This window comes from Syngnathus typhle, linkage group LG1 (genome assembly GCF_033458585.1).
Source record: "Syngnathus typhle isolate RoL2023-S1 ecotype Sweden linkage group LG1, RoL_Styp_1.0, whole genome shotgun sequence".
NCBI lineage: Eukaryota > Metazoa > Chordata > Actinopteri > Syngnathiformes > Syngnathidae > Syngnathus > Syngnathus typhle.
Genome location: NC_083738.1, coordinates 15417875 through 15440949, shown reverse-complemented (window position 1 = coordinate 15440949; position 23075 = coordinate 15417875). Strand labels below are relative to the sequence as shown.

Sequence of the window (23075 nt, the reverse complement as noted above, 5' to 3'; positions counted from 1 at the left end):
AGTAAATATACTTTCAATGGGGACACTGCATGACGCTCTGCTGTGTTTTGTTGAATACGGAAAAAAAAACTTTATTAAAGAGACTGCATAGGACTCCAGATTTTCAAAGAATGCATACTTGATGTCGCTGGCATAGCCATGACAATAAGAGACTATAGTCACGATTGGCATGAGCCACTGATGCGTCCCTGAACTCAAGAATAAAGGGATTTAACCGCATTGAGACATTTATGGTACTAGATAATCATTTGTTCTTGGGTCGTGTGATCAATGATGCTATGATTAGCTCATACGGTAGATGGCACTATGCTGGTGTGAAGTAATTCATTTTGCTTTTCACTTTGCAGCTACCTGACCGGAGTGAAGAACATATGGCTTAAGATACCTAATGTTTGTATTGTACCAATTCTCTCAAGTCATGACAGTAATGCAGTGGCATACATTTTGTATATTTAACTTCCAAATTCTGATGTTGATGTTAGGCCACAAGCACACTCCACCCCTCATTTCAGTTAATGGATCTCTACATTTGACCAGATCAGCTAAAAAAGACGACTTCATCATTTCCACAGTTGTTGCCATCTAATTACTATACAGTCCTTCTAACGGATAAATTAGCAACAGGGAGGAGAAGCTGAAAAGGTTTGCATGCTGCATTTTTTTTCGACCCACCTGTTTTATTAACACCTGAAACATCTGGAAATTTATAGCTGCAAAACAGACATTTTCCTCTGTATGTGCTTCTAATTTCAAAAAGTGTTCTCTTGTCAAATGTTATATATAAAAATAAGTCTGAGCTGTATTGTGTCTGATGGACAATTTGTAATATCACACAAGTTAACGCTCATGCCTCCACTTGTAATTGTCTGCCCTACTTATGATTGTGCTGTTTGTGTCTTTTTGCACATTAACCTTCTCCGCTGATTGCTGCATGCAGATAACTGGGAGCAAAGTGGCGGTAAGTAGTCCATTATTTATATTTGGTTTCTGTATGCATATATGTTTTTACACCATGCAAAATTATTATCAAATACACATTTAAGTTTTCACATCATGTTACTGAGTGTCACTTGAATTCCTTCAAAAAAGAATTTTGAAAAAATGTATCAACTTTCCATCCCAAGCATACAGACACAAACATAGCAAGATTGATTACAGTTGTCATTAATTCTGTCAAAGTATTTGTGGCTTTCCTTGTATATACACACGACACGTTCTTGTGTGTGCTCTTGCTTTTGTTGTCGATTGAATTGTTTGTTAATTCTCCACCTGAGCTATAGATACATACTCATGCACTTGGCTGCCGTTTGACATATAGCTTTGGTTAGCTTGAGGAACTTTTTGTTTTTGTGCTTTTAGAAAGAAAACTACAAACATCAATAGCATGTTTAGTAGTGTATTCTTGTGACATTTCATTGGCCTTTCTTAGTGGTCTGAAACATTGACTGCTTAACAGAATTGCATACAAGGCAAAGCTGCGCATGGTCCGCGGCCTTTGCTCTATCCATGCGCTCAGACAAAACTCCCCTTTTGAGCCGCTTCACATGGACATTTTTCATCGATTGCAGTTTCTTTTTCCTTTGTTCAACTGTTCTTTTGTGTTTATTTATTGCGTGAAGGAAAAGTGGGGTCTTGGCTTCACTTGTATTGACGTGGGCGAAGTTTTTCCCCGTTCAACGGCAATGGCCACATTGTGTTCAGTAAATGGAATATGACATAATCACTCCAGCTTGTAACCAGACTGCTTGTTGAAAATAGATGGATCGACTTTAAAGTTTCTACAGACAGTGTCAGATGAGGACATCTTGACTATAATTAAGAATATAATTAGACAGATGTACTTCTGAGAAGATAGATAGATAGATAGGTAGATAGATAGATAGATAGGTAGGTAGGTAGGTAGGTAGGTAGGTAGATAGATAGATAGATAGATAGATAGATAGATAGATAGATAGATAGATAGATAGATAGGTAGGTAGGTAGGTAGGTAGGTAGGTAGGTAGGGTTTGCATATATACTATATATACTATATATGTATATATATATATACTATATATATATATATATATATATCTTAATCTTATATATAATCTTATATCTTAAATATAGTTTATATATATGATCTGATCCATTTCGTCAGATGTTTGCAAACTGTTTTTGTGATTTTCTTTGCAAGGGAATTTTGAACATATTCAAACTATATTTAAAAAGTTGAACATGTTCAAAATCCCCTCAACCACAAAAATATGGAAAACTGGAGGCAAACGTGTGACTAAAGTTTTGCGAACATTTGTGACTTGTGATAAAAGCTTTATCCGGAATTGTATCGGGTTGCAAAGGAACAGCATGTCAGTATTACAGCTAACGCACTCAGCAATTGATTGCGCAGGTGACAATTGTTGAAGCCTCGCCAGAATGCTCTTGTTAAAACTCCGAGTTGTCATACTATAACAGGCCCAGAAGAGCAGGAGGAAGCTGAGAGTGTTTAGCCTGGTTAGCTGGTGGTTGGTCACAGTTAACTCCCTGCTTTGCTGGCAGATTCCCATTTTCACGCTGTCAGCGTGTGTCATTGGGATAGAGCGCTCTCACTTGTGCTGCAGGGAGAGAGCTGGCTGGGATTGTCAGTAGGGAACGTGCAACTGTAACTCCTCTGTCTCAGGCATGAAATTTCTCTGACATTCTCTGCTCTCCCGCTAGAGAATGAGCTAGGAATAGAGAACGGTGTCAATTGGATCTAATGCAGTTTGACCGGCGTGCAAATGCGCAACATTTCTAAGTCTCAAATGCGCTTTCCACCTCAAGATTGAGCGACGGATGAGCGGGATGCATAGAACGAACATACCTGCTCATCTTTGACAACAGGTCTGCAGGTGTTCATACCAGATGCCTTTGCTTCTGCACAACATCACGGCTACCTGCTGACCATTTTTATGCCGTTATAGCATTAGTCCCTGCAATGACTGCCCTGATTTACGTCACAAGTCAAGGGCCATCTTGTAACAGTCCATCAGACTCCTGGGGTGTTAGTGCGAAAGCAGACTTCCCCCTCTGTGCACTCCCATCGACAGGCTCAGATGGTACGCTGCTGAGATGAGATGAATGCCGCACAATCGACATGGAGGATAAGAAAATGAAGGCTTTGGTATTCGCTGAGAAGCAACTGCATCCAACGGCGAGACGGTGTTCAATAAGATGGAGCCCTTTGCCCGATGGGCATGTTGGACAGTGTAAGCCGCCAAACAAATCTGTACAATCCTAATGTTTATTTTCTTTCAATACGCACATTCTCTGTATCTTAGTACAGTCCTTTTTGTTGACAGAATACAACTTGCCCATATAGAATGAAATATAATCCAGAAATGGTTGTTTGTTTGTTGCAAGTAAATATATCCGGGATAGTGTGAAGGAGTTCTAGCCTGCAGTTATTCCCGAAGGAATCTAGGGAGATGAATGAAAAAAAAGGTATGTATAATTGAGGGGAAATGGATATTTGGCTCCCTCTTACCTCCATTCAAATGCTTGTTCATGAGCCAAGTGAGTTTATGAAGGATTTATGAAGAAATATGGCAATATAAAACGTTTTTGTTTTGTTTTAGGAAAGTTATTAAACGGGTTGCTGAGGGTTGTTCAGATTTGATGTCCTTAGTTCTTTGTAAGAGCTTCAATGACAAATCAAACATTTGTATGGCTCTGCATGGCCCGTACGAGTGTGCCACATCAATTCTATTTTAATCAAAGATCAAGGAAATATGTTTTGGAAGGGTATGAAATACTCCCTTTGGTTAAAAGCACACTTTAGTTGATCTAATAGTACAAAAAAACGTCTGAATTTAACAGGGTGAGGGTTAGCGGCAGGCTGTTGCTGAAATGCAGGTAAAGAAATGTGGAAACAGTTAGTTAGCCTCCCTCTTTGTTTACACTATGACCCGAACTGAGTTTCTAAACACAGTTGGCTCAATTCAGATTTTTGCTTCCAAGAGGTCCAATCGGACATAAAGAGAGAAAAAAAACAGCGTTGTGCCTCAGAAGGAGTGGGACATTTGGATGGCATCTCAGGGCATTACAAAAAGAGTACAAATAGCCACGATTAGGTGAATAGTTGGATTTTATAGATAGGTGAATTGCTTAGCATGAAATGTACTGTTGAGATTCACCAGAATTTTATGTCCTGTTTCCGTTCTGTCCTTCCCCTGGACATGTCTGTCTTTTTGGAATATATCTTTCCAAACGTACTGTAGGGACAATTGCCGCTTTTCCATCAGTTGAACTGCCTCTCTTGATGTTGAGGGGAGCATAAAAAGCTGAAGTGGTCACAGCACACCGGCTTTGGATTGAACTACGTCGCTGTCAATGCTTTGGCTTCTGTTTATGCTTGTGTTTATGTGTGTGTGTGCACTCGGCCTAATGACTGTGTGTGTGAGTGTGACTCATTTGTTTTTCCTCCGTGCAGGTCCAACAGATGTGCCTGTTACATCTTGGCTTCAGCTATTGCAGGAGAGAGAGCGTTTGATAGAGTGGCCTATGAAAACGGGGGATACGAAAAATGTGATTCCCAGCACAGCCTTACATATGAATTTGATGTGTTTTTGACATATTACGGACGGTCGGTTGTGAATAGCGGTTATGCTCTCAGTTGTATATGTCTCTCCCAGTTCTGTTACACACTCGGCGCGTCTGTCGGCATGCAGCCCAGCAGGAGGGTGCTGCGGGGCCGCATTAGGCTCCATAAAGTTTATAGCATATTTTTACAGCCCGCCTCTCTGTATGCACCCGCCATCACATCCCATCGCATCTGCTTTAACTGTTCACGCAACTGTGAAATTCTGTGTATCCCCACGTTTTACGGTTGACGGCTCCTCTCAAATTCTTTATTTGCCTCTTTAGCTTTTTGATATCACCCGCGGCATCTGTGTATATTTAATACATTATTTACTGCGCTTGATCAAGTTCGAGTTTGTCCTGATGATATGCGTCCTACTATGTCAAGATTTACACAGACTATACGGGCAGTGAGTGGTCTTGATGGGTCACACTTATGTGTGTAGCTTTGCCAAACGCTTGGCAAAGAGCTTTTTCTTCTGACATGGGGTCGCACTGTGCCACGGCATAATGCTTAGACCCTGCCGTTTTTTGTAGCTGCAAATGTAGGGAAGGTGAGATATTGTATCGTCTGTACTTTCAAAGTTTTCGCATGAACGGACACAAATCAACAACCAGTTTCCCTTTATTATTCAAGACTTGATTGATGGTGTATTCACATGTCTTTGCAACTGATTCAGTTCCTGGTTCGTGCACAGTCAAGGCAGATGTTTGCAAATGTCTTATTTTGTTTTAACACAAAAGAGAATCATTTTCAGAGAATATTTACTGCTGACAGGCAGAGGACATGGGCAACTTTAAGCCAAGCAGTGATTCTAAACAACTATTAAAATAGTTGTCAATTCCATATTCAGTTGATCAATGAAATTTGACAGCTCTATTTTAATTACAACTTTTTATTCAGTGTTAGGAGTGATGGAACGTTCGATGTCCCATGCCAAAACCAGCGTTCACATTGTCTCGAAACACCGGCATGATCTATCTGGAATGCACTAAGACAAACAAACCCCTCAGATATTTTATCTCACTCAACGCAGACTTTATGCATGATTCAGTTAATTGGAAATCCAATTTGTTATGCACAGCAGCCCACTTGTGTTTGTTTCACCACCGCCACAGTCCAACTAATTATTGTCCAGTGTTAAAAAAGGTCAGTACCATTCTTTCCTGGTCACGCATGATCATGGTCTGTCCTTCGCCAGCTGCTATTGCAGCACTGAAGGCCAACACTTGGTGGCACTACATGACCAGTAAATTGACCACCGGGCTCATGAAGGCTGAAAGCCAGTTGCTATGGAATTGACCTAATGGGTTTCTCCTTCCCTAGCACAAGAGCGTCTGTGCTGCTCAGCCCGCACATTTATTTCCATCCTTTAAAGGGGAGAATAACTGTAAAATGGCTCAATTGCATTCAGAATCATTCAGATTGGTCTGATCAATATTGTCTTCTTGTGGCTGTCGACCAAAATGGGAAGCTTAAAGAAGAGATTAATTATGGTTCTTCTGTCATTTTTAAAGCATTGCTGGACAGACAGCCTCTTCTGGGTCCACTTGATATTTTCCTCGGAATGCAGAAAGCAAGCGCTTGTTTGCCTTACCTGCTATCGACACAACCTGTCGTATTGACCGCCCCTTTATGCAATCATACTTGAATTATTTATTAGACTGACCTACAAAAATAAATAGACATAATCCCTTGCATTCGGGGGCATTCTTTATGCTCAAATAATGAGAGCATTGGCACGAGTCGCTCTGGTCCTTACTGTATGCTTACCACAAATTCAACTTTGCATTATTTACACATTACATCAATATGGAAGCTCTGTAAATGCAGGTCCTTCAATTTGACCTAACTTCTTACTTGTCTCACTGAACTTTTCTGGAAACGATGCCAATCTACATGCAAGACCTCTGCGGTGGGAATGTCAACTCCTGTGAAATTTTGGCATATCTTAGTTTCTCATCAAACCCAATCAAACTTACTTTGTGCGAGCTTTGGCCCGTTGATCTGCCGGTGCCTCACCATGAGAAGTGGACTTAATGAAGGAGCCACTCAGAGTGTGGGTGCGGGCCACATGGGGGCTGCAGACCACCAGTTGCCATCACTGCTGTGGAATAACAACAAAATAATTGCAAGTACATCAGCATGTCAGGTGCATTCGTGTGAAAAAGACTCACTCAAAAAGTTTTATTCCGCTAAGATGTAATATTATTTCAAGCCACTGTAGTCTTTTATGTACAGTTTGAACATATATAATGCTTAAATGCAGGAAAAAAACATGATTATTTTAAAATGGCTTACATGCAGAAGTTATGAAAAATCTGTAACAACAGTTCTAACATAAAATGCTAATTTATTGAACTTAAAAGTTAAATGCAATGGAACATTACTGAACAAGTGCACTGTACTGGATTCCAACAGTGTTGAATGCACTGTAAAGGTATTCACAAAAAAAAAGGGTGCGCACATTTTGAGAATCACTCATCTGTTGGAAAAATGATATACAAAGTGAAACAAATTGGCAATGCCCCCTCTTTATTATTTGATGATTTTATTTGGGTGGCCACTGTATTTAACTGGATTGCGAGAGTGGGCTGAAGTGCATCTTTGCCCACCATCTTCTAACTCAGGAATTGTTATACTGAAAGGTTATGTTGTGGCGCTATATCTGTGAGTGGTCAAACTACCACCTTTGTTTTTAAGAATGTCGACAATTACAGGATATTGCAGAGGCTGATTTGATGGCAGATCTATAGTGTTCCAAATGGTGATGCCCTTGATGATAGCCAGAGACGCAGCATGCCAGGTGACATCCAATCATGTCGAGATGGCCGACCTGTCTCTTTATGTTCCGAGTGTTCTTGAGAGCTGTTGTCGTTAATGCTGATTGGATGAAAGACACGCACAGTATCCTTGAATCAAACACATTTGGTCATTGGTTGAGGTCAAATACAAAATAAATAAATGAAATAGAATATTAATACAGTGGAACTTCACTCACATTTTGGCTATCACAAATTCACCTCTTTGCTGATTTTTTATTTTTTTATTTTTAATCTGTCCACTGTGTTTGTGCAAGAACCCGCCAATTTGTGATTTTTCTGTAACCCTTCAAAACTTAAATTTGTTTTTGGTCACAAAAATATTGTCTTCAGCTACATATGATTTTATTGTATTGTATCATCTCCTTCATTGACAAAATATGTTACAAATGAGTTATTTGGTGGAGGCAGGCATCGGCTCTTCCGATCACAAATCTAGCGTGCATGCTAAGGCCAGCAACCAGGCATGACTGAATCAGGCACCAGCTACAATGTGCTTGCTTTTTAAATGCTTGTCATGCCAAGCAGTAACAGCAGGAACGAGTCAGTTTGGAGAAGAAAAACAAAACTAAAAAAAAAAAAATTATGACGTTGATTACTGAATTAGTCTGAATTAGCCGGTTGTCAGCTTTGGCTCATGGTAGTTATGCAAAACTCGGACTAAACACAACATCAAAACCAGAAGATGCCGTTACAACAGCTCACATTGACACACCATGGTTCCAACACTTTTGGTTCAGTATATAGTAAACCGCTAACTGGTGTAAAGCTAATTGAGTATTCATTGTGTGCAATTTTTGCATGCTTAGTTGTAAGATGTTTAGTGTGCTGTCTTTTTCAGGGTACAGCAATGTTTGTCTAGTCAGGCGTGTTTGGGGCCCCCGGTCATCTGGCCATGCCGGCGCATGAAGCAGCCTCGCCCCCGAATCAGCTGCTATTTTAGTGACAGAGGAGGTCTGCGCTTAGCGCTGTCAGCATTAGACGTTAGTTTTCAGTTCCTTGTCTCCATCTCCGTTGTTTGGTAGATTGTTTGTGTCATCTATCTAACATGTATCAGTACTGTATAAGAGGAATAATTTGCTAGCAAAGGAAAATAATCAAGAGAGTGGCAGAGGGGAAAAGTTCCTTAACAGAGGAACAAACAAAAAAAAAAACACATCTGAGGTTCTGATGAAAATGCACTAAGCTTCTAAAATTGTCATCTGAATTATGCCTTTCATCTTCTTGTTTTTTTTAGTGAAGCAGTAGAGCCCCAACTCTCTAGCGAATCCTTTTCTTCCCGTTTGCATTTCTGAACAAGCACCATAAGCATAATGAATTATTATTTTAAAGCAATTACTGTTAGTTGGGAGCCTTTTCCTTGTTGTTGTCGTCGTCGTGCTCTCCAAGGAGCAGTGCTGCTGCAGTGTAGACTGCACTCAAAGTTGATAGTATTTCTGCCACGTTCCCTCAATATCCATACTAATGCACTTTCCTGGTGTTACACACAATAAGACACATTCACTATCATTTGAATTTACTGTTAAATATAGGAAAAAAACTTGAAAAAAATTATTTGAACATTGAAAATAAAAGACATTTAAATGAAAGCGCACCTAATGAAGATGAGTGGACAGAGTTTTGTATGCATCTCATTCATGGAGTTACACCGATATGGAAATTTTGAAAGGATTTTCATCCCATCCTCTTCCCCATTATACATTACTAATGCTTTATGTCAGACCACGCAGTGTTCTTTGTTCGTCGTAATTATATTTTCCCATGATCACCAAAGACTTGTACAAACACTATTATGAAGTTTTCTCTGACGTTGCTCTTCATTATTTTCTTTTTCTAAGCCCATAACTAGTTTGACCATGTTTCAATGATCAGCTGGTATTTGGAGGTAGAATAGAATTTCTTTGTACAATTCTCTGGAAATGGACCCTCTTACTTCTTGTTATTCATGTTACGTTTCACTTTCATTGCCATTGGCTTACACTCACAAAATAGTTTACGAATTAAGACAAGAGGAAATGGGATATTGTAATATGTGCACTCATTAAAAACAATCCCTTCAAATTACACAAAGGACTGAATATTAGCTTATTTGATGAAATGAAAGGCGAAAACACATTTTCTCTGTCAATATATAAATAACATTTTTAAATGTGACCTCTTTTCCTGTCTATTTTAATTAAATAAATTTTGAATGCAATGTGTCACAACAAACCCATGTGAAAGTTTGGTGGTTGCAGTGAGTGAACGAGAGCACTAATAAACACATGATAGGCACCAAAATTGCAATTTATTGATAACATTAAAAATTGTTTCGACCACTATAAACCATAAAATTTAAGGGCACATCATGATCAAAATATCATCCAATGCGGTTAGGAAAAGAGACAAAGATTACCAGAGAACCTACTAACATACCAAAGATGGGTTCCAAGCTAGTTGCTTCCAGCATTAACAAAGCACAGCCATGATGAAAATAAATGAGGTGAGTTGAGGGGGAATTTCTATTAATGTGCGGATGGGGATCATTTTTGCAACGTCGTCTGTCCATGCAACTTAAAATGCAAAGAAAAACACTTTCCCCTCACTCATTGTGCTATAAAACTCATGTAACAAAAGTGTGCGAGTGTGAAGGCACTCTCAACGTCTCTCTCAATTAGTTTGACGATACAGTGCATAAAATATTCAACATGTTGTATTTCGGCGTCCAAATCCTGGTCCTAAATGAATGCAGCATTATTTAACATTGCAGAATGTTCTCTAATTAGATTGTGTTGCCCAGCAGCTGTCTGCTATTAGGCTTCTTTGTTCCAGATGTTATCTCATTAGAATGGCATCGATCATGCTGATGACTCCGAGAAAGATTATTGGTCCATATTAGTGTGATCCACCAGCTTCTTTCTTCCCTGAGGTCAGAACACTGGAATTTTCATTCATCCATCTGTTCGGTTATTGACCGTTTTAATTGGTTTGACTAGTTACTAGGTCATTTTATGTGGGGGCGACCAGTTTGCTCAATAAGTCATTTAAAAGTGAGCTCATGCTCCGTTTCGACAAACCCAATTTGTTTTTGGGATCGGTGGCTGTTTTAAGTGGTTCAATGGGCTCTAAACTTACTAATTTTACTTTTATTCAAACGAAGGTCACTTTAAAAGCATGAATGCTTGTTGTTGATGTTTATTACACTCCCAAAGCAAGGATGTGTTTTGTTTAAATAAATCTGATTCTCATTCAGCTTTGATATCAAGGTTTTCATTTTGCCAGTGTTTGAGTGGTGTTTGGTTACATTATGTGCACTCAAGCATGTATTTGTACTTTGACTTGTTTTTTTGTGTGGCTGTTGTGACCAGCAGAAATGGAGTATGTTTGCAACCTCAAGTCTGGTCTTTGTATGAAAAAGCATTTCGGTCCCTGTTAATTCTTCTCCATCCTAATCCATTGAAAATTTGAAAACGAGACACTTTATGACACACAAGTGCCAATTTGCTGGCAACTCTGGTACATCTCGCTCCATCCCAAGACTACATGAATGAAAGGGATGCCAAAAAATGCTCTGCTACATAATACATTAACGTTGACTATGATGACCTTTACTGGCGATAGACAAGCAGTTGGTGCACTGGTTTCATCTGAAATGCAACTACCGAGCCCCATCCACCGTCCTCGGACAGCCGCCCGGCCGAGCACCGGCGCCCGACTTCAATCCACGGAAGTGAAAGAGAGCTCCGTCGAGTGACGCGCGAGGTCGCGCTGCTGACGTCGCGGTCGCGCGTCAGCAGCGCGACGTCGCGTCAGCAACGCGGCGGTTGTTTACATAAAGGACAAAGATCGACTCGATGGAGCTCTCTTTCACTTCCGTGGATTGAAGTCGGGGGCCGGCGCTCGGCCGGGTGGCTGTCCGAGGACGATGGATGGGGCTCGGACAATGCTTTTACGCACGCCCGGTCCTACTCTACCGAGCTGTCTTTCACCTCCGTGGATGGAAGTCGAGGGCCAGCGCTCAGCCGGGTGGCTGTCCGAGGACGGTGGATGGGGCTCGGACAATGCTTTTACGCACGCCCGGTCCTACTCTACCGAGCTGTCTTTCACTTCCGTGGGTGGAAGTCGAGGGCCAGCGCTCAGCCGGGTGGCTGTCCGAGGACGGTGGATGAGGCCCGGTCCTATTCTATGGAGCTCGCTTCCACTTCCGTGGCTGGAAGTCCACGCCGCCACACGCCTCTAAGTTTGTTTTGTTAAAGAGCCGTTTACCAAACCCACGTCTTTCCTTGAACTTTGTTAACGCTACAATATAGTTATATAGTAGATCTGTGGAATAACGAGGAGGCAGCGCGACGCTGCGTCGGCAGCGCGGCGCTGCGTCGGCAGCGCGGCGGTTGTTTACATAAAGGACAAATATTGACTCGACGAGCTGCTGCTGACGCGACGTTGCGCTGCTGTCGTCACTTGAAATTCAAATTACAGTAATCCCTTGCTATATTGCGGTTCGTTTATTGCGGTTTCACTTTTTTTTTTTGGAAAATTTTTGAAAAAAAAACATATAAGTCGCTCCTGAGTATAAGTCGCCCCCCCACCCAAACTATGAAAACAAACGCGACTTATAGTCCGAAAATTACGGTACAGTGTTTTTATAACTCAGTGTGAACAGGGATTGTTTTGGACCAGGGTATCATAAGATTGCCCTGCGATCGTCTGGCAACCCCGCCTACTGCCCGATGACGGCTGGGATAGGCTCCGGCACTCCCGCGACCCCCGTGGGGACTAAGCAGTTCAGAAAATGGATGGATGGATGGATGGGTATCATATGAATGTGAAACGTTTCACATAAAAGTCCAACCAGTCAAAATGAACCATTGTAGAATTATTGTGGTGTGGTAGAAGGGAGGAACGTTCACAGTTAATTCTAGAAGAAAACCCGCTGATACCACACGCCAGGCTGTTAGTTTACCTGCTTGTGAGGAAACCTATTGATTGCCTTGCCGCTCGTTTAATATCCCCGGCTTAATGGTGTTCTTCTCTCAGGTCGTGTCTTAAGGTTTTGGGGCTTGGCCGCCTAATGAAAACACATAGGCATCACTCTCATTAAAATATATGGGTCTCTTATCGAGGAGAGGTTGTTTTTATTTGGAGCCATAATGAATTTCTCATCAGTTTGTTATTAACGTTGTGCTTCGCATAGCTCAGTTGGGAGAAGTCGGCCAATTATGTGGCTTTGTTCTCCCTGATAGACAAGAATTTGTGCCTCTATTGAGAGAGCAATAAGACGTGAAGAAAGGAAAGGGAAATGCGATGACATCGTTCCTCAATCAACTGCAAGATAATTTTCTGCTTTCGGTGAAGTGGAATGTCAACTGGCCTTTTCTTGGGAGATTTGCGGCTGGATTAGCACAATTAAAAAAAAAATTTCTCATATTGCTACATTTGGATATGCTTCATCCTAGCATCACAAGCACACACAAACACAACACGGTGTTGTGTATCATTTATCAAGTATTGTTTACATTTTTGCTGATATTAGCAATATGTGAAGATTTGCCAGAAATGATAGAATTCTGAAAATTAGAGGATGGATTCCAATGAAATTTCAATTTTTCTGTTGAAAAGAAAAGCTTTTTTTGGAAACATTTTTGTATGGTTGCCTCTGAGAATTTGATAAAAAAATGCTTTCAAATTAAAGTGAAACAGTAAATCCTGAATAATTAATTTCTTATGCCACCCAGAAAACACCTTTGCAATCACTTGTATGGGCTGAAATTACAAGAAGTCGACACAAATAAATTACTGCAACGTCTCAAACGGCATCGCTTACTCCCAAAACGTGACTTGGATTAGCTCAAATTAAAATTAATGGTGGGAATAACATTGTGGACAGTAGACTACCTCATGTACTCATGAATATGTTTGGAGTTTGTTTTTTTTGCGACGACACATTATCAGTAGGGTAAAACTAACCTGTCTCACGACGGTCTAAACCCAGCTCACGTTCCCTATTAGTGGGTGAACAATTTCCTTCAAAAATGTACCTTTTAAAATGCTTTGATACAACGTTGCAAATTCATATGGTAGGCGAATGAGGTCACACAATGATAATTCATATTGCCCGCCATGACTCCTGGCTGTACACAGCATTACTCCTTGACCTAAGACCCATTTGGACCTGATGTAATAGTACATGAATGGAGCATAATGCCATATGGGGCCTTCCTTTTGTTCGCCAAACACTTCCCTGGTTTATTGTCTTTTACGCTTGAAAGGCTTGATTGTGAATATTACGGCTTCTGCGAGCAGGAGTCAATGAGTTACTCTTCTATTTAAAATGTTCACACTTGAGGTGTGAAACCCTTTCTCTATGTGTGTCTGAGTGCTATTCTTGTACTACTTTAATCATTCAAATTTCTTTTTCATTTGAACTTGATTCACCGCCATTACTGTTTGGCCCAGAGAGATGAATGTTCGACAGGCTTCCAGGGGTTTCACACTGTTGTTTCCTGTGGTTACCTTTTAACAGAAAGCACATTTTTATTTTTAATCTATAATGAGCTGTCTTGTTTGAAGTTCGGTATGCAATTAGACTCACCTGAAAAACATGTATTTTCCCCACTCTGTTAGTGTGTTTGTGCTCAACATTGAGTTTATCCTTAGTCTGGATTTTATTGCCAGTTAAGGTCCTAGCCCGCCTTAACATTAGTTTCTCTGCTGAAGGAGTGGAGGGAATCAGAAGAATAATGAGTGTAGGGGACTAACCAGCATTGCCCAGTTAGATCGATCTATGTGTAGTGCTAAGCATCTTAGCTCGTGCCATACTCACTGAGATTGCTATCATCGCTTTCACCCATTTCATTATTTTGCAGTAGTATTCACGCATGTCCCTTCAAACCTAAATAATTTGCCTTTGAAATAATTACTGTGAAGACATGACAGCAAGAGGCTGTAAAGGCTGATAAAAGCTCATTGGGGATCGCTGCCATTTTCGCCAATCAACAGTCTGCTCTCCCTGAGGTTTTCCGAACTGCAACCCAAGAATTCTGACTGTAGTAGTGTTAATTAACTAAGACAAGATGAGTTTCTGCGACACTCGTGTCCGACACCACTCAGGTGAGCCTCCAAACTTAGCTGGCAAGGTGCTTGTTTGGATTGTGCACAACGTTCTAGTATGATCAAATGCGTCTCTAAGTAAAGGAGTAGGTGAGATGTTGTGTGGGATGGGAATTGCAACCTCCTGAAATGACGCTGAATCGTGCCATATGCCTGTAATTAACATAGCTGGCAAATGGAAAGTATTTAAATGATTCTGAACATCAAAGTACTATCTAGTGCCAATTCGCTGGATGAGGTGCTAATTGGAAGTGGTCTTTCACTTGTATAGTGTTTTTTCCACCTGTTAAGGGCCTCAAATTGCTTCACACTGAATTCACATCCAGCTACAGATGATGCAAGGAACTGGGGGTTTAGTTTCTTGCTAAAGGATACTCCGACATGGTCACATTGGCTAGGGATCGAACCGCCAACATCTGGGTTGCAAGACGATCACCCTACCGCTGATCCAGGTCATCCCCTTTGTAGAACTCGGTCAGTCTTGGTTTTCGGAATTTACGGTGTGACGTTCCAACGTTAGCTGAGTCAAGCTGATATTATGTAGTGGGAAAGCAGCATAGGATCATTGGAGCACACATGGCTGTGTCCAAATATATTAATAACTCTGTTTCGATATTTTAATAATTGCCGATTATAGACTATGGAGAAACCTGCCAAATACTTCTATCAAGATGATTGCCTTTGTAATGACATCCGAATCGGCGGTTCGACGACAAAGCAGGCTAACAAAAAAGGTAATCACTGAGGAGTGGGCATTTTTTTCTTCAATGAGGATAAGACAATGGAGACACCATCAATAAAGACAAATTTCTCCAACCCTTTCACCACACACTCTGTAATGAAGACCTTTGCTATTGGCTTAGATGGATGAGGGCAGCTCTTTGAGAGCAAATGAGAGATAGGCAGGTAGATGTTTGTTTAAGACAAACTTCGGCTTGATATATTGGAATGGGAGTGGGCCTGTTGCATAGAGACGCACATTAGAACCTCTGTGATTAAAGAACGGAGTTGATGGAAAACAGAGCACTATTGACAAGGCTTTGTCGTTGCCTATAGCCTCAAGTGCACATGCTGATACCCCGTCGAGTTTCTTCTTGACCGCAACTGACTGGATTCACAAAACTTTACCGGAATTACTTGTTTTTTGCCAAGTATATTTCTTAAATTGTACTGTAGTCCTTTGCAGGTAAAAAAAATATTTGAAAACAAGTGATGTAGAAAAAATATTATCCTACAAACTAGTCTCAAGTAATCCTTCTTCATAATAGTGTCAAAAGCAGGTTGGAATATGCTAGTGAATTGTCTGCTTTTTAATATGCTTACACTTAGCAGTTTCAGAGTTTTGTTTAGGTCACCACAGAAGAGTTTTCACCTGTCAAATTCGATGAATAATTTTGAGTCTTCAATTAACCAAGCTTGTTTTTGACAGGCATTTGTTTTTGGTACTCCCAGCATCAGAACTGATGCCCCTGTGCTGCCAATAACCAATGTTGTTATGATTTCTTCAAAATATTTGAGAAGTTATCATAACAAATACCGTATGTCATCTTTGGAGTAAGTCAATAGTTTTTGTGCGGGGAGAGATGGTTAGAGAGATGGTTAAAACAAAAAATGCACCCTCATCACAACATTTTGTAAAATTAAAAATCTAGCTTGTGAATAAGGATTTTCTAATGTCAAAAAGATATGAACGTCTTAAATAAGGCTTCTTGATACCTGCAGAAACAGTATCTGGTAAATGTGTAAATGTCACTCGCAGGTACTCGCAAGTTAATATCGGGTCCGAGAGGAGTTACGAGTTTGTATTTGCAAACGTTCACATACGCAAAATATTCTCCATGTGCTGATTTACTGTTTAGCAAACCTGCACTGAAGTAAACTATGAACAAATCCTGCTTTGACAGAGACGCACACACTGTTACAAACATTCACATTCCCCCAGTTCAGTGGCTGCTTTACGGAATACAGAACCAGTGCTCCAGACTTGAAAGCCTCTTGGCTTCCTCAGATGTGACATCAGCTCGTTGCTTTTTCTTGCTTTAGCACTCCTTCCCGCAACTCCCCTTCCTCTTTCCTTGTCTCTTTCATCATTCGGGCCCATCTTTTGACACTTCAGAAGGTGTTCCTCATATACGTCCTCGTCACCTCTCCCCCCTCCCCGCCTCCATCACCGCTCTCGATCAAGAGCACGCATCTCTGTCTGAAACTTATGTACTTTGTAGAGTTAACACTCCGGCGTTTGTGTCACCTTGAAGTTGGTAAGTGGTACTGAGTGGAGAGACTGTGTTTAAAGAGGAAGGAGCGCTGAGAGAATCTTTTTGGGAGGCATTGAGCTGAAGCGAGAGGAGGGAAGCGGCGGATTCACCTTTGTTGCTCCACTTTCTTACCACTTTGAACAAAAGGATGTGAAGAAGCCAGAGACTGGAGACTTGCTAGAGACTTCACTTTTTCCTTTGTATGTTAAAAAAACTGTCTTTACAGACAGTTTATTCGGTTCATGAAGCATTGTGGCAAATAAAACCAAATATGGAAACATTTGAATCAAACTGTCTCTGCATTATCATGCAAATTGATCATTTAAAATTTCCCAGTAGCAGTTTGTAGCTGATAGTTGGTGTCATGCTCATGATATACAAAAACACTATAATACAAATATAACAAAACTATAATTTACCGTAATTTGCGGACTATAAATCGCGTTTTTTTTTCATAGTTTGGGTGGGGGGGGGCGACTTATAATAAGGAGCGACCTATATATGTTTTTTTTTCCAAAATCCCCCCCCCCCCAAAAAAAAAAGGTGAAACCGCGATAAACGAGCCGCGATGTAGCAAGAGATTACTGTGATTTGGCGCGGTGGTTGTTTACAAAGATTGATCATGGAATGACGAAGATGACTAAGGGCCCCACGTACTACCGGCATCATTAGCGGCTTTGTTTCTAAGTGAAATTACGGTAATTTAAACTCTCACTCTGAAGCATCTGTTGAATTTATTTTTGGAGAGTTTGCTTTTGTAAAAAAGGTGCTTTACAGCAATTCATTCTAAAGTCCCAGAAAAAAAACTGTAAGTATTAAAGAAACAAAGAAAACATTTTGTACATCTTGAATTGCTGCACTCGGTCTATAAAAAAACTATAAACAACCTGAACTAATACTAACAATAAAATAGATTTAACTTATATTTTCATATACACCCACTTGCTTCAATCCTGAATTTGCTAATATTAACAAAGCATGCAATTTCCAAATTTCACTCTGGTGTTTTGTTTTTGATTTAAGGGACATTTGTTCACCTTGAATTTTCTTGCTGGACACTTCCCTATCTCATACAAACACCCGCCCCCTTCACCCAGAAAGCCTTGCCTTGAACTGGTGTATGAGTGGTCTGTGCAGTTCCAGTGAGAAACACATTTACCACCCTAAGAGCCAGATAAATTGCCAGAATGCTAGATTAGTTCAAATAAAAATACCCTCAATCCACTCAAAGTTTTGCTGGTAATCATCGTAGACATGCTGTATTGTGAGGATGCTCTATGGATAACCATTTTTAGATGCTTAAAAATTGTACTGTATACCTCTGTGCTTTAACCGTGATTTATTTCTTGCTTAGAAGAGTTTATCGCTCTGAAGTGGGTTGACACCCACATGCGTGCAGCTTGGCTCAGGCTCAGAGAGAACACATTACCTACAAATTGCCGAAGGTGGTCTCTGGCACCATAAAATATATTCACCTTTTTGATATATGGTGACTGCATGGTGTATATGATGCACACACGGTGCAAAATGGAGGTATTTGCAGTCATACCCGCAGCAATATTTGCTAGATTTCCTGTATTGTATCATCACAGTGTAAAGTAAAGTAACAGTATCTATTAGCTTAAAGTGAATCAGTATCCGCTCAGATTTTAACCCTTAAGTATAACATAGACATCAGTGCCTCTGTTAGCCTTCTACATGGATAGGTCATAGTTTGGTAACATCTTCTTGGTATTATCTTCTCTTCTTGTATAACTGTATAACCGCCAAGACTTAATCCCCAGCATGAGGAAAGAAGGGCATGCATTTTAGATTTATGGGTTTTATCCCCCACCCCCCACTCGCACAGCTTAATAAAGCTGAAGGAATCCAGTTCGTGCAAATACTGAGATCAGAGTGCACACTGACAAAAACAGGATTTCAGCTCGCTGGAGTTCAAAAGAAATGATCGAGACAGGGTTAAAATAATGCGCTAACCATTTTTAGAATGTGAATTTGTTAACCCCATACCGCCCTTCCCCAACCAAGTACACTATCATGAAATGCGCCTTTTGAATGTGCTGGTCAGTTGTGCTGCTGTCGTGTGGAGTTTCTTTCTTATCTTTAATCAAGGGCTGATTATTTCATGTTAAGTGTGGCCTATTTTTCCAGGCTTTCTTGTAAATCCATTGGCTTGCCCTCAGATAATCACTTCTCGTGTTAACATTGGAACCTTTTCAAGTTCAAAATTCATTTTGTGTTCATGGCCATTTCGATCGTCGAAGTAACAATCTTTCTGTTGACCAGTCAAGGAATTTCAGTACAGTTAGCCTCAAGCCACCAACACATTTCGGTTCATTTCGCCACAGTTTGAACTTGGGAACTGAATCACTGACAAAACTGGCGTAACATCATACTGTTAACAGTGAGGCAGCCTGTAATTTACTTTATCTCACTCAATTTTTATTTTAGTTGGGTTGGATATTTTTTTTTAACCCTGCACTAATTGTTTTCCAAGCAATTCAATGTGTATTGAACTAATTCAGACATGGTGGGAATCAGACTTAACTTGGCTAGTCTTGTATTCCAACAAGTACAGGTGGCATCCTGTGGTCGTTACGACAGAAGCCACGAATCCAGTGTGTTTGTTGCAGTAAATTGTAGTTACGAATTGAGAGGAATTGTCCCAAGTACCGTAATTTTCGGACTATAAATCGCTCCGGAGTATAAGTCGCACCAGCCATAAAATGCCCAAAAAAGTGAAAAAAAACATATATAAGTCGCTCCGGAGTATAAGTCGCATTTTGGGGGGCAATTTATTCGACAAAATCCAACACCAAGAACAGACATGAACGAGCAACAACAGGCTTAACGATACGGTATGCTAACGTGACAAACACAAACGAGGAGCTGAGAACGGACGGGCCTGGCGTAACAGTCAGTTATTTAAAAAAAAAAAAAACTATTACATAAATAACACGTTTATAAAACCATCTGTGTCACTCCAATTCATTAAATCCATCGATCGTCCTTTGTCAACAATGCCGTGTGCCGCGCCGCAGTTCAAATTATTCCACAGGCCCATACAACGATATATAAACTATATTTTAAATAACTATCACATAAACAACAATATTATCAAACCATTTGTGTCACTCCAAATCATTAAATCCATCGATCAAATTTCTCATCTTTTATCGATCGTCCTTTGTCAACGATGCCGTGTGCCGCGCCGCAGTTCAAATTATTCCACAGGCCCATACAACGATATATAAACTATATTTTAAGTAACTATCACATAAACAGCAATATTATCCAACCATTTGTGTCACTCCAAATCATTAAATCCATCGATCAAATTTCTCGTCCTTTATGTCATCCTGGTGACAGAGGACATGTCCAGAGGATATGGCGCTTTAAAGTGTTAATTACTTTATTTGATTTTTTCTCTCTATTTTTCATGTTTTGAATATGTTCAAGATAAAGATATCAAAGCATGTGAAGTGATCAACTATACTAAAAATAACATGTGAAGTGGTCAACTATACTTGTAAGTAAGTGATGTGTTAATGATCAAGTAAAAATTTGTGAAAAAAAACATGTATAAGTTGCTCCTAAGTATAAGTCGCCCCCTCACCCAAACTATGAAAGAAACCGCAACTTATAGTCCGAAAATTACGGTACTCAGAGTAATAGAGTCAAACGTGGAAATTAAATTTTCCAGAAATTAAGTTGTGATAATTGCCTTTTGCTTTGTTCTTTAAGATATTGCACATTGATGAATAAACCGTTTCTCGAATGGTGTGATTACTGTTTGGCATCAAGCCTGACTATGCAGAGCTGTAGGATTACTCTTTTATTAGAAAGCATTTATCTCACTTTTTGGGATGCCGAAGGAATATTGATAGTCGATGCTCCCGTGTAGCATTTCAACTAACAGTGGTGCTTAACTGTGAAGATGATCATGGTGGTGCCAATGGCATTTTTCACATTTCCCTTCTCAACTGAGTGTTGAAAAAGAATGAATTAAAGCTGCAAAACAATTGTTAAGATTTTCACTTGTTGCCTAATGCTGCATCTACTTGCATAGGATGAATGTTAGGAGTATTTGAGGCAGTGTGATTGTGTCTACAGACAAGTTTTCTTCCCTAAGCTTTACAATCATGTTTTCTCTGCAAGTCAGCTTCATTTTATTGCAATATGGAAATCAAATTTAGTGGGTACTTTATATTCAATAGGTCCTTTCACAAATGAGATTCAAAGTAGTTCAAGTAATAGTCTTTCTTAGAATGAAGGCATCTTGCACGGCCTCATTTGAAACACGATACAGCAGGAGAGTGCTTTTGTCAGCGATTGTCACATCCGTGATTCTTGATCCAGCAGTTGAACACATTATTAAATTAAAGTCTTCACAATGTGTCTTTTTCTGCCTCAAACGGTCACGCAATTGTTAAAATGACAAACCAAGCTTCGGAGCACCTCTAATTGCTCTTTGATAGATTAATTTGTATTTTTTCAGTTTAATTCACTTAGATAGATATCATTTTCAATGTGTAGTCTCAAAGTTTGACTTTGCCTTCTCGAATTGGAGCAAACAAACAACCTTACTCTTTTATATGGAGAACACAGCTTCTAATGGTCTTTCACCAAATTGAAAATACCTCAGGGCATGGGTAGGATTAATTAGATCATAAGGATTTTTTTTTTTATCAAGATAGTTTCAAGACTAAATGTCTCTCTGTGTTTTTAACCGTGTTATAAAATGGGACTCAATGTGGCAGAAAAATCTACTAATTACCTGGAGAGTTTATTTGCTTTAGGATAATTCCCAACCCAGGTTTATTCGTATTTGTTCTAAGGACAGAGATCCTAAGTCAACTGAAGTCACACAAATGCTTTTAGACTTTTTATGCGTAATCCTAGACGTGGTAAAACGGCATTTGTTTATTACTGATGCATGTGAAAATACCTGACATAATTCAACTTAGAAAGACAATCAATTTTCCACTGAGACCTACAATTAGAGCCTTAACAGTGTCAGGAAAGTACAGGATGCTGCCAAGCCAGGCCGTGGGTTTGAAGACTACCATTTGACATTCAATTCTCCCCCCTTGATGAAACAGATTGCCACAGTCTGACATGTATGACAAGACATTGGTTTTCACAGGAACATTGTGTGAAAGAAGCTATTTACGCTGACATTTGTTTCCTTTTTCAAACTGTGTCAAAAATACCTCCAGAATATTTTGTGGCATTCGCTGCAGGCGACACCATAAAATGACTTAAAAGTGCACTTAGTGGATATAACTCACCATAGCTGAGTTCTGTGTAAAAGGCAAATGCATATAAAGGGTTGATGCTTTATCTCTATAACCCATAGGTGGGATCGCTTTCTAGATCTCTGTGATTCTTGTATCCTTGATAGGTAAACATGTATAAGGTGTAGCAATTTAATTGTGTTACATTATCCAGGAAGTAATTACAGTTGCTGTTATGCAAAAGATTTTTTGAATCCGATTCGCGTAGGAGGGGAAAAAAGTTGACTTGAAGTGTTATGTATCAAGCAGTTTAGAATTAATCCTATTACATGTATCAACACAGGTAGCTAACGCTCCATAAAGGAAAGCTGATTAACAGATACTTTGCTGTCTGCTTCTATTACATCATTTCAATTACAAATTACATTCCATAACCCCCCCATCGCAAAAAAAAAATATATATCTTTGCTTCGTCCTCAATGTAGTTGTCTTTCAATGTGCGATGTTTCTCTCTGTGGATCTTTAAACACCACAGCTCCATGATCATTACAAGACTAATTCGTTTTTTTTTTTTTTATAATGTTTTCTTCTGCTCTTGTTTTTATCTTCATCGCATTTCCCTTTTGTTTCACCTCACTCATTTCCTATTTCCTTCTCCAGGAAAAAGAAAAGACAAAAAACATGAATTCATAACTGACTTTTCGTTTGCAAGATACTCACAGATGACATACGTCACTACTTTCTAGGTGTAGCCAAACAATAAAGAGTTTTGGGGAGGGAAAACAGCAACACGCAGACAAATGTTTTTATATTTAATAGTACATGTCGTTTATAACTTTAAACCTGTTCAGTTCAGCTTAAAAGTGCTGCAGAAAAAGCAAAAGTGTAGGTGGATGAGTTTGATGTTAACATGTCATGATTATTTATAAAAAATAAAATGCAAGAAGTTTTCATCATGCATATTCTTGGGAAGAAAACAAACAAAAAGGGTCTTGAGGGAGTTCCCACTCCAACATTCCACATTGATATTCAAATTCTAGATCTTCACTGAGTTCCTTGGACTTTCAAATTG

General features: G+C 39.8%; 1 protein-coding gene across 10 annotated transcripts in view; it reads left to right on the top strand.

The window, feature by feature from the left end:
* The window catches only part of diaph2 (diaphanous-related formin 2), a 314194-nt gene that overhangs the window by 29140 nt on the left and 261979 nt on the right, over positions 1-23075 (top strand). For 9 of the 10 annotated variants that reach the window (XR_009713933.1, XM_061273960.1, XM_061274039.1 and 6 more), the window contains one exon: positions 938-958. The exons of the other annotated variant lie outside the window; for it this stretch is intronic. Coding sequence is in view for 8 of the 9 variants with exons in the window: in XM_061273960.1 (XP_061129944.1) it covers positions 938-958 (21 nt within the window). In the remaining variant the exon portion in view is untranslated. The remainder of the gene's footprint in view (positions 1-937; positions 959-23075) is intronic. 10 annotated transcript variants of the gene reach the window in all.